Source organism: Austrofundulus limnaeus, unplaced genomic scaffold, assembly GCF_001266775.1.
Source record: "Austrofundulus limnaeus strain Quisiro unplaced genomic scaffold, Austrofundulus_limnaeus-1.0 Scaffold274, whole genome shotgun sequence".
In the NCBI taxonomy this organism is placed as follows: domain Eukaryota; kingdom Metazoa; phylum Chordata; class Actinopteri; order Cyprinodontiformes; family Rivulidae; genus Austrofundulus; species Austrofundulus limnaeus.
In genome coordinates, this window is record NW_013952676.1 from 236,519 (window position 1) to 248,534 (window position 12,016).

The window sequence follows — 12,016 nt, forward strand, 5'->3', positions numbered from 1 at the left end:
ATATGTTTCAGTAAAAAGGTAAAAGAAAAAAATCTAACTTTATATCAGTGTCCATTAGATATGGACCTAACTGTATGTGGCTAAAGCTTGAGAGCAGGGCAACATGCTGTCCTTTGAGGGTTACTAGGTCTTTAATTGTGTCAAGGTGCAGTCGTACTGTTTTGTTTGTGTTTCTATGTTTTATCCCCAGACTTATTTTTTTCCYTCTGTCAGAATGATGGTGACTGGATACAGACGCCCTCTAGAGGAAAAAGATTTGTGGTCTTTGAATCCTGATGACTGTTCACACAAAGTGGTGCCACAACTGACTCGTCGCTGGAACTCAGAGTGCCAAAAAGTCAAGAGGTCAGGAGAAAGTCATGATATGTTTAGTGTTGTAAAAAAAAACAGGGTACAACAAAGCCTGGGACACTCCTTTCGAAGCCAAACAGTCAATGTGCAGTCATGTGATTGTTCGGCATTTGTTTTCGCACACACCTTTCATAGACCCCGGAGACGCACCGTGCAGAGTTCCTGGGAAACCCCTCCCACTGCAGCATGCATCTCTTCTTGGGGTTTCTTCCCGCTAGAGTCGACAATGCAGAAAAAATAGACTGTGACCCGTCACCCAACGTTATTTATGCACAATTTGTTGCAGTTAAAGCACCACAGTTTTTATCAGTCAGATTCCTCCGTGCACAGCGTCTGTTTTATCTCCATTCATGAGTTTTTCACGGTTTGACAATCTTTATAAAACTCTGCTTCCTGGTAACAGTCGGCTCTGGGAGCCAGTTATTATTTTTTTTTTTTACCGAGTGGTTGAAGTAAAATGATGCAACGTCATGAAGCTCATGAACATCATAATGTCCGTGAATTCACCTGAACTGGAAAAACTGCTATTTCAAAGGGTTGAAGAGTGACGGGTTTACGTTTCACTCTCCTCAGGCAGAGACCTCTCTGCTGGTTTGGTCATGTGTTGCTGGGTTCCAGTCATGTGACCTGGATGACGCGCAAAAATTTAGATGGGGGGCAGGAAGTGATTTGCTCCGGTCCAAAACACAACGAAATGGATCATAGCGAGTACGCTAATGCCTTTAAAGGACTGGCACAGATGAGATTTTGCAGACCTTTGTGAACTCGGGGATTGTCACTCCCATGAGAGACTTCAATGCTACAAAAGGCTCCTGCATCAAAGTGGAAAACAAAGTGCTGATCCAATGGTCCTGTGGGACCTTGTAATGAAAACCAAAGCAAACAAGAACAAGTGATCCCCCAAGGTCTAAAGCAGAGGTTCTCAACCTTTTTTGGGCCAGCGCCCCCCCTAGCCATGATTGAGGACCTCTAACGCCCCCCACCCCACCCCAAATTAAAAACGTCATAGACTACCTGCATTAAAAAGGATATTTTATTATTATAGTTTTATTATTCGCTTGATGCATTATTTTAATATGCTTGCTCGTACTAAAAATATGTRCAATTGTAGGTGTGGAGCCAAGATGTCGGGTGTGATGTCTTGTGTTTTCTCTACATATATTTCACATATCTTCTTGTTGGRAAAATATGCATTGTTCAAAATGGTATGTCCGAATAAACAGGATTCAGCTGGATTTCTTGTTAAAACTTTATTTTTGATCTTCTGACTCCAATCAGGTTCATTCAGCTCACAGCAGCACAGGCCTCAGCGCACAACCTTGGGCTGAAACAAAACAAACACGGGAGTTCTGCTCTGAGCAGACACTCTGCGAAACACTGACAACTTCTTCCTACAATAATAATGAATTCAGCTTATAATGTTCATCCCTTCCTGGTTACACCCCAGAGGTGTTACCTTTTACGTCWGACGTCAGARCRTCACTCAGTTTTGTTTAGTCTAAGAGAAAGAACACATGATAACACACCAACACTTTGTCAGCTTCAACCTTACAGACTGAAATGATCAGAAAGTATAAAATACAAAACTGAATCTAATATTCAATTAATCAGTTACAAAATTTCTTCAATCTCTCTTTCACTCTTTCTCATTACATTTCACTTTTTTCTTTCTCTTTCTTTTTCTCTTATTAAAAAAAGCCACTGATGATGAAGAAGCTAAGATACTAATATTCAGATATTCAGTTCTGTTTTCTACTAAAGACTACCTGCATTAAAAAGGATATTTTATTATTATAGTTTTATTATTCGCTTGATGCATTATTTTAATATGCTTGCTCGTACTAAAAATATGTACAATTATTATTGTAGCAGATTTTTTTAATAGAGTTTGGTTTGAATATTGTTTTGAGTAATTTTACATTAAAATAACCCTCTTTTATGCTTGATTGTGTTTTTACATTGTCTTTCATTCATAGACATATAGGCATATTAACAAGGTCATAATCATCTCAGAAGTGAGGGGGACAAATTTTTCAGAGGTCTATTGAGTTTTTTTATCATCTTCTTGCATTCAATCAAACCTAGTAGTTGAAAACACACAACACACACAGACATCAGGAGACAGACTTTAGTTCTTTTACACAAGTGATCCTACTATACTCCTCTTTGCTGCTRCTCATGGCCATCAGAAGCACTGTGTGTGAAGGGCACACTGGTGGGGGTTCTGGGGGTTCTCCCCCAGGAAATTTTGATGAAAGTAGATGCTGTTTCCTGCATTCTGGAGTATTTTAACAAGTTGCTAAACATATTTTTACCTACATAAATAAACACGTGATTCCATAACTATTTTAGAGACAGGTTCATCAACTAGTTCATGTATGAATCATCCTGGTTTTAAACTCACTGCTGGCYGAGATCAGGAAATTAATGTGATAATTTATCAAACAGGTTKATAGTTACATATAACTTTTTTMTATTCTTGATTTAGTTTTATTTGTAACACATGACATTGTGCCAAGCAGTGCTGACACTCAACTACATGTTTAAAATATGAACATTWATCATTTTACACAATAAACAGGTGTAATTATGATAATCACCTAAATTTACTGATGGGCCTATTCATAACCAAAACTGACATGATATCATGCAACCTACAAATAAACTAATAAGWTCCTAAAAGATTATTTTATWAGCAGTTTTTCATAAAAATCAGGCCATTATTAAGTCATTTTAACTCATAAACCAAGTCTGGGATGAAGGACCGTGTGTAGGCAGAGCTGCTGCTAATGTGCCGCTCACATTGAACGTTGTTTCACCAGCTTGAAAGCGGCTGCGTCGGTACCAACAGCATTTTACGGCCGCCTGACCTGACACAACACCGGCCATCCTGTGATCGTCCAGAACTCACAGACAGATAGCCAGTCYGCCGCTGTGTCTGCCCCACACCATGCAGCTCTGCAGCCCTCGGTGATCCACAGGTGTAAACCCGCGTTGTCTCATGGTGCGTTTAAAGATGGCTCGGAACAACGCGTTACCGCATCTTAATAGCAGATTAAACAGTTGTAAAAGTTGAAATAAGGGAGGGGGACAGAGAGTACATAAACAGATTGTATCACAATTATCCAATTTCAGATAAATAAACTCTTCCACAGGTTACCATGAAACAACCCGTTTATTTTCCTGATTAGTAAATGCCATGTGGGGGAAATTTTATAGATACTCTGACATCCTGTTCTCCTGAAGGCAGCACACAGCTGCGCAACATGAAGCCAACAGAAACTGATGAGAAGAGAAACACGATACAGTTGCAGTGCCATGTATGTTTTAATGTTACAGACCCCCATTGTTCACAAGCAGTTCAAAGTTTAAACTGCTGTTTTTGGAAATCTTTGGTGAAAATTTTCCCTTCAAGCAAACACCCCCAAACGTATTACAGCACCCCTTTTTGTAAATATTGCTGCCAACGCCCCCTGGCACCGTCACAACGCCCCCGTTGAGAAACACTAGTCTAAAGAATGGATTTAATGAACTTTTATTTGTGTCCTCTCACTAACACACGCAGGTCAGAACATTTATGAAACAGAAAAACCTCCAGTTCAGCTGGACTTCTCACACATCAAGATAGTTGTTTTACCTGATGTTAATGTTGTGAAACAAAGGTTAGTTTCTCAATTAATTTTATTAAAAGTGTCCATGTTTGAATGAATTTATCCTTCTGACAGTCATATTTCAGCTTCTCTCATGGGCAATTTCTCTGAATTCTGTAAATGGAGGGGTATTCTGACTCACACTGCATAAAAATAAACGTGTTTAAAAAAGCTACAAGTTGTTCAACTGAGGGAGCTATCCCAAAGATAACGAGGACAGGATCAGGACCTACATCAGTCCCATTTATAAGAACTTACTTCAAAAAACCTTGTCCAGAACCTGTACGGTGAACTGTAAGGCCAGGAGATGGGACCCTCTGAAGCTCGGTTTGATAGCATCTTGGATGTTCAGTGTTAAATGAGGAATCTCCTAAAGTGCTGTTATTTCAACAGTAAACTGTAAGATGTTGAGGAGAAATAGGCTGATGTTTACAGCAACTTATGTTTGGTCACTTCCTGACTTCCTTGCTGGTATTTGTTTGCTCGCTAAATCTTTCAATTTACTGGATTTTATGGCTTATACAGTCTTTAAGCACAAGCACTTTTATGTACTATTTTCAAATATTGCACTGTGCTTGTGGCACTTTTTGTATTTTATATACTTCTTATTTTTACCTGTGTTTAGGCTCTGCAGACTGTTGCTTGTGTTAGCTTAACTTCTGGTTCTCCCACCTTCTTCTATCCTCACTTCCTCTTGGTGTCAGATGATTAGTCATTCCTCAGCCTCCTTCAGTGACAGTGGTTTGTAATAAATGTTGTCCCATGATAGCTTTAAAGGAGAGACTGACTCAGCGTTATAGAGAAGCCACCATCTAGCCATGACCCTTTTGTAGCTTGGAGTTACTGAGTGTAGATCCTGTTAGTGGTCCTCCAGCAGCCAGACTCCARGCTGGCTGAGTGACATTAGATGTTTGTTAGAGAACACTGTAACCAAATTTAGAGAATCTCTTCTATTGTTATTTTCCTCTGTCCAGCAGAGTAATGCAACAGAGAGCTGCAACTTAGATGATCTTGATGATATTACAACTTTAATGCAAACATCACTTGATGAAATTGCTCCTCTGAAAAAGAAAGTMATCATTTTGAAGGAACTGACTCTGGTTTAAAACAGGGACATGTTCTTTGAAACAGACATCTAGAAAATGGGAAAGAAAATGGCGCTCCACTTGGAAAATTTTTATTTTACTTTGAGAGCCAGCCTGATAACTACTAAGAAAGCCCTTCGTAAATATTATTTGTATTTAATAGAAGAGAATAAAAACAATCACAGGTTTCTGTCCAGTACTGTAGTTAGACTAATGAAGTTTTATCTCTAAGCCATGTATCCCACTTGAAAATATTAAAAACAAACAAGAAAACACTAGTGTAGAAGCTGACTTGGCATTCACAGAAATATTCCACGCATCATTTCTGATTCTCTTAAAAACCAATCCATTCTTATAAAGATGTTTTTAAAAAATCTTTTTGTCCTCCTCTTCTTTATCCTCCAGGCCAGAGCAGAAAACCTTGTACTCCCCTAAGAGGACCGCCCATGGAGAGAACAAAGAGGCCGAGGCCGTGGAAGAGGCTGAAATCTTGATTGTGAAGTCTCCCAAGAAAACCAAAGATCCGTCCCTGCTCTGGGCCCTGTGCCTGACCTTCGGTCCCTACTTTCTCATCTCCTGTCTTTACAAGATCATCCAGGACATTCTCATGTTTGTTGGGCCTGAAATCCTCCGGTGAGGAAGCTTCTCGATCAGACTGTTGAGCTCTCAACTCAGGCAAAAATGCATTGTGTTATATTATAAAATAAGTAGATAATCTAAATTTAGAACATGTAGACTGAAAGGTAACAGCAGGCATTTTAAATTAATACTGTATATTATAGGGCATTATTTGGCATAAGAACTTGATTGTAGGCTACAGTCGGCTAGTAGTACCATCTGCTTCATTCTCAGCAGGATAACTGATTAGTTAGGTACATGATGACTGATGATGGTAAATATCATCTGATTTTAAACATTTCCTTTTTTCTACACAGATTACTTATCCACTTTGTGACTGACTCCAGTGCCCCTTCCTGGCAGGGCTTCTTCTACACAGCTCTGCTTTTCATTTGTAACTGCGTCCAGTCTCTGATTCTGCAGAAGTATTTTCACGTCTGCTTCGTCTCAGGCATGCGTCTGCGCACCGCCATCATTGGAGCCGTCTACAGGAAGGTTCGTTTCTTCTCTGTTGATCAGCGTGTGGGGAAAAAAGTACATCCTAAAAGAACAAAGTCAACATTTGAATTTGGACTTTTCTCTCCCTGGATCTGCTCTTTCAGGCCTTGGTCATCAGCAGTGCAGCACGCCGCACCTCAACAGTGGGAGAGATCGTTAACCTGATGTCAGTGGACGCTCAGCGCTTCATGGACCTCATTACTTACATCAACATGATTTGGTCTGCTCCTCTGCAGGTGGTGCTGGCCCTCTACTTCCTGTGGCAGGTAGTTCAGCTGTACTTTAGCTACTTTTACTAGAAAATAGATACTTTCTGTGAAAACCAGTCCCAAATGACTTCACTGAGATTTCCTGACGAAGCTAAAAACTGAATAGTTAACATTAATAGCAGCAGAACAGTAGCGAAAATTAGCAAAACATATGTCAGAGCTAAAAAATGCCAAATGCTAAAGCTAGCAAAACAGTGGCTAAGTAGCAAAGCAGATGTAAAGCCTAAAATCTGTTGAACAAAATCWAATTTTGCCCAACGCTAAAATTAACATGACATTTACTGCATGTACCCAAACAGGACATTAATGTGCTGACTCAKCATTCACACAATAAATAAATCCTGAAGACTTTAACAGCTACAATGAAGAGCTGTAGTGAAGTCTGRTTTCTGTTTGTCTGTTTCTGAGCAGAACCTGGGTCCGTCTGTGCTGGCTGGAGTGGCTGTTATGGTTTTGATGGTTCCTATTAATGCTGTGATTGCCATGAAAACTAAAACCTACCAGGTACAGTGTCACACCAGTTCCTGTCCTGTTCCTCTGTTTGTGTCACTGGAGAGTCTCTGTTAACCCTGTATAATCTCTGCACGTATGTGGAGCAGGTGGCTCAGATGAAGAGTAAAGATAATCGCATTAAGCTGATGAACGAGATGCTGAACGGTATCAAAGTGCTGAAGCTCTACGCCTGGGAGCTGGCCTTCCAGGGCAAGGTGTCCGAAATCAGGGAGGGTGAGCTGCAAGTCCTGAAGAAGGCTGCATATCTGGGTGCGATGTCCACCTTCACCTGGGTCTGTGCACCTTTCCTGGTGAGTCCAAACGCACAGGGACAGGCCTGCAGCACAGGGGACAACAGGAGTTCTTACTTTGTTCAGCTTGCTCAGACACACCGGGTACAGCTGACATGTATAAAAACATTGTTATAATTAATCCAAGGTGTGTCCTCTCCCCTGGTGCAGGTTGCCCTGTCCACCTTCTCTGTGTACGTGCTGATCGATGAGCAGAATGTGCTAGATGCCCAGAAGGCCTTTGTGTCACTAGCTCTCTTCAACATTCTGCGTTTTCCTCTAAACATGCTGCCAATGGTTATCAGCAGTATGGTGCAGGTTGGTGTGCTTCCRTCCCATAATAAGCAGATCATTATTGCTCATAATGTAATTACTGTCATTGTTTCTGTGTCTGTTTGTTAGCAAAATATCTCATGACTCACTGAAGTGATTTTATTGAAGCTTTGATTTAAAATGTCATTAGATCTACATTTCTAACTTTTTAATCAACTTTGTTTTTTGCTGCCAACCAAACTTTTAAAACCCCAATATAGCTCTAACTGTCCAATTTACAGATGTTGACTCAAGTGTGTTGGTTATTATGTTAAAATGGAGATTCAAAAATGTTTAATGCTTCCCCAACATCCAAAGTTTCAGTGTGGTCGCTTGGCAGCTGAACAGTTGATGGTGGTTGTTTGGCGTTCATTTGCTCACACACCTTTTGTAGACCCTCAGACACCCCATGCCAAGCTCCTGGAAAATCCCTCTCGCTGCAGCATACGTTACATGGGGTTTCTTCCCGCTGGAGTCTACAATGTGGGGAAAAAAAGTCAGATCTGTCACCTGACGTTATTTGTCCACAAATCTGTCGAGGTTAAAGCTCCACGGTTTTTATTTGACAGATTCCTCTGTGCACAACATCTGTTTTATCTCTATTCACAAGTTTTTGACCGTTTGACTTTATAAAAGTCTGCTTCCTGGTACAACTGTCGGCTTCTGGAAGTGAGTCGTTCTTTTTCTTTCCTTTTTTTTAAAGCGAGTGGTTGAAGCAAAATGTAGCGTCTGAGCGCTTTCAGCACAAACAAATACTCCCACAAACTTCTGACCAATCACACAATAAGTTCTTGTGAGTTCTTATGTGGAGGGGGGTAAAAAATTCTGCCCGTGGGTTGTGACAAGAAGGTGCCGAAATGTCGACAACGCGAACAGAATGAACAATTTTTGTTATAAAACRGTGACAGTTGAGCCCGATTTCAGCAGTTCAGATTCAGCATGTTGCGCACTTCAGGGCAAGTTCACTGCCCCTCTTCCAGGACCAGTTGAGGGGGTAAATGTTGACACAGGTAATCTGTTTTATACCCAGTCCACACAGTAAAAACAAATAAAATAATGAAAAAAATGACTTAAAATGAAAACGATCCTGTTCCCTGACTATATGCTCAGTATTCCTGAATTTGCGCCACTACCCATAATTCATAGCAGAAGTAGGTTTTATATTTCTGCTTGGCTRTTGTTTACAAATATGGGGATACACCTTCACTGTTTATCAAAGTATTTATCTGAAGCTTTGGCGTAAATGACAGCACATCAGAGGTGTAAATACTGTAAGGATGTTTCAGAAAGCGACGAGGACAATTCTTTAACAGTGGCTGAGCTGTCACTGCTCACAGACTGGGTAGATGACATGAAGCTATGTCCCGATGTTAGCTATATTGACTTTATCAGCTACTTTGTCTTTCCCAAAGACACGCACATGCAAAATCATAAAGGTCAGTAGTTCTGGAAGTAAAATGCTCCGAAGTCCCCCAGAATTGTAATAATTTTATAAAAGTATTGAGATTAGCCTCTCCCCACCCACCCACCATTCCCCCTACACATATATCCCCTGAAGGTTAATCTCCTCATCTTTTAATCCTGCCATGTAGACAAAATGTTTTAGCATGTATTTGGGAAAAGGATTATCATTCCAGCTCAGAATTAGGACTGTTAAATTAAGCCATTTATATAGTTTTACCAGCATGTGGCTACTAACCGTAGGTTTAATATTTCTTTAAAACTGAGACGTAGCTGCTAATAACATGCTAACATCCAGGCTAACAGTAGCTAGTGCTGATCCTAACACCATTACTGTAGGCTTTAATTTAGTAAAAGTAAAGAACTGCATGATTAAAAAGTGAAATTGGGACAAACCACATTTACAATTTCACTCACCAGGCACAGATTTGGGTTTTTGTTTATTGCTGGAAGCTGTTTGACTCACAGTGGTCTTGACGACCTGGCTTTGGTGGTCAGTCTTAGCCCAGGGCCCGTATTTATRAAACTTCTTAGAGTAGATTTTTCTGAAATTTCTTAGATTTGCTCCTACTCTCAGACTTAAGTGTAAGTGCCAGTTATCAAAATTCTTAAGTCTAAGAATCACTCTTACTCTCCTGAAAAGTTCAGACTGCTCCAGAGGACTCTTCAGTGGTTAAGAGTTGCCACTGGGGGTCTGAGATGGACTGAAGATGGAGATCACACAGAGAACACAGCTGACCTCCTCCCCACCTGAGTGTTATTCTCAGTTATAAGATGTGGAAAACAGGTTTAATCAGAAATATACAAAAGAAAYAAAGGTAAAAAATAAAACTGTGCATAATGTTGGACTAAAAGGCAGATATTTGTGTGTGGCTTTTGGATAAAATATTAAATATACTCAGATGGTGAGTGCATGCTGCGACCCCCCTCCCCTCTCCCCAAGAAATAAAAATTACGGTGGGATTGAACTTTCATTTATTATATTAACAATCACGCAATACAATGAAGGAGCGGGGGGTGGGGGGAGGTGCGGGTGTGCACTCCTCTCGGACCAAGCTGTTAATGACGGAGCAGGGTTGTGTGCGTGTGTGTGTGTGTGAAGCCTGACAATGGGAAAGAGGAGGAGGGAGCTGCTCAAAAAACTAGCTGCTGAGTTTTTGATTTAAAAAAAACAGTTCTCATGATGCAAATAAGAACATTTTATGTAATTTACAGACAATCAGTACAGGGTGACAAAATTAGTGTGTAAAATGCAGTGCGTAGTAAAGGCATGGACATGCCTTTACTACTTCTTGTTCCAGGCAAAATGTTTCTAAAGCATTTCTCACTTTTCTTGAATTGTCGTGGAAGCCAACAAAACCACAAGTTAAACCCAAAATCGTGAATGAACTGGTTTTGTTGTTATAAGCAATGAATGTCTCTGAATGAATGAATCTCTGGTTCTCGCTTTGCRGACCGAACATATGAAACCAGGGGGGTGGAAGTAGTGGTCCAGCTGCTCTGTAGTATAACTGCAGAGATAAGAACACAGTCTGTCCCTTTTATTAACTTGTTTTTATCTTTTTTTCTTTTTTCAATAAACAGTTAAATTTTTGTACTGCAGTGTTTCTGTACACAGAGTTTATACAAGCTAGTGTAAAGTATGCTTTGTTGTTGTTGTTGTTTGTTGGTTCTTTGTTGTATTTTTAGTGTCTGCTAGTTTTGTAATAAAAATGTAAGCATGAGAAGCACATTGTTTTTTAGCCATTGACTCTGGTCGGGTTTTTGTCTTCCTTCAGGCCAGCGTGTCTTTGAAGAGGCTCAGGGTGTTTCTGTCTCACGAGGAGCTGCAAGAAGACAACGTGGAACACAAAACACTAGCTGGATGTGAGTTTTCTCTCTTACAGAGTTCTTACAGTCAAGGTGGAAGGGAATGGTCAAAGAAAGCATCTGGCTTTGAACAAGACTTTGGGATTTTCTCCTCCAAGCTGACAGTCAGCTGCTGAGACATTCATGCTCTGGTTCACAACAATGGTTCAAACACGTCATTCAACATATTTCACTCTGGTCAAGATCTTTATACTTGGCTGCAGAAAGTAAAGAGTGAACAAGGAGGAGTGAGAGGTGGTGAAAGGAAACACCTCACAGCCTATCTTGTCTTGACAATATCTTTAGGAGAAAGAAACACTCTGACAGTTGCTGTGTGAAAACTGGTAAAAACAGCTGGTTGTCACATTTTTGTTTCTACGATTTTTTGTGTAGGAGATTTGTCAAGTTGAAGATCCCTTCATTTCCAGTTTGAAGAGAAACATCTGGTCTCAGATACAGTAGAAGTCAGTGGGTGTGGATGAGCTCTGTGGGGGGATTTAAGAGAAACCAGAAGACCTGGAGCAGTGAGAGAGACACTTACATTTTGATACATTAATTCAGTTTAATTCTTTTAGTCATTAATTACATTTTCTTTCAAAATTAAAAAAGGACTGATATAAATCAATCAATCTAAACGATTCTTGAATCTGAGAACACAAAATAAAGCCCAGAGAAAAGGTGTAGATGGTGAACCTTCACATTTTGGCTTCTATAGTCTCCTCCAAAAGTATTGGAACAGCAAGTCAATTTCTCTTATTTTTGTTCACTGAAGACATTTGGTTTTAAGATCAAAAGACGAACAGGAGACAAGAGTTCAGAATGTCATCTTTTATTTCCTGGTATTTAGATTTGAAGCTGAGAAAAGAATGAAAATCAATCAGCCATTGGACAAACATTGGGCATAGCGAGCACAACAATCTGGAATGTCCTGAATAAGAAAGAAACTACTGGTGTACGGAGCATAGGGCTGCAACTAACGATTATTTTAATAATCGAATAATCTGTCGATTATTTTTTTGATTAATGATTAATTGGCCAAATCATTAAACCTCTTAATTACATAAATATGAGTACCGGTAGATATAAATTAATTTCGTTCCTGTATAAATTAAGGATGCAAGTTATTGATTAATTAATTAATC

General features: G+C 39.9%; 1 protein-coding gene across 1 annotated transcript in view; it reads left to right on the top strand.

The window, feature by feature from the left end:
• abcc1 (ATP binding cassette subfamily C member 1 (ABCC1 blood group)) overlaps positions 1 to 12,016 on the top strand; it is a 62,850-nt gene that overhangs the window by 22,866 nt on the left and 27,968 nt on the right. The window contains exons 7-14 of the mRNA XM_014020956.1: positions 214 to 345; positions 5,492 to 5,719; positions 6,022 to 6,199; positions 6,307 to 6,468; positions 6,883 to 6,975; positions 7,071 to 7,274; positions 7,425 to 7,571; positions 10,805 to 10,892. Of these exons, the coding sequence (XP_013876410.1) occupies positions 214 to 345; positions 5,492 to 5,719; positions 6,022 to 6,199; positions 6,307 to 6,468; positions 6,883 to 6,975; positions 7,071 to 7,274; positions 7,425 to 7,571; positions 10,805 to 10,892 (1,232 nt within the window). The remainder of the gene's footprint in view (positions 1 to 213; positions 346 to 5,491; positions 5,720 to 6,021; positions 6,200 to 6,306; positions 6,469 to 6,882; positions 6,976 to 7,070; positions 7,275 to 7,424; positions 7,572 to 10,804; positions 10,893 to 12,016) is intronic.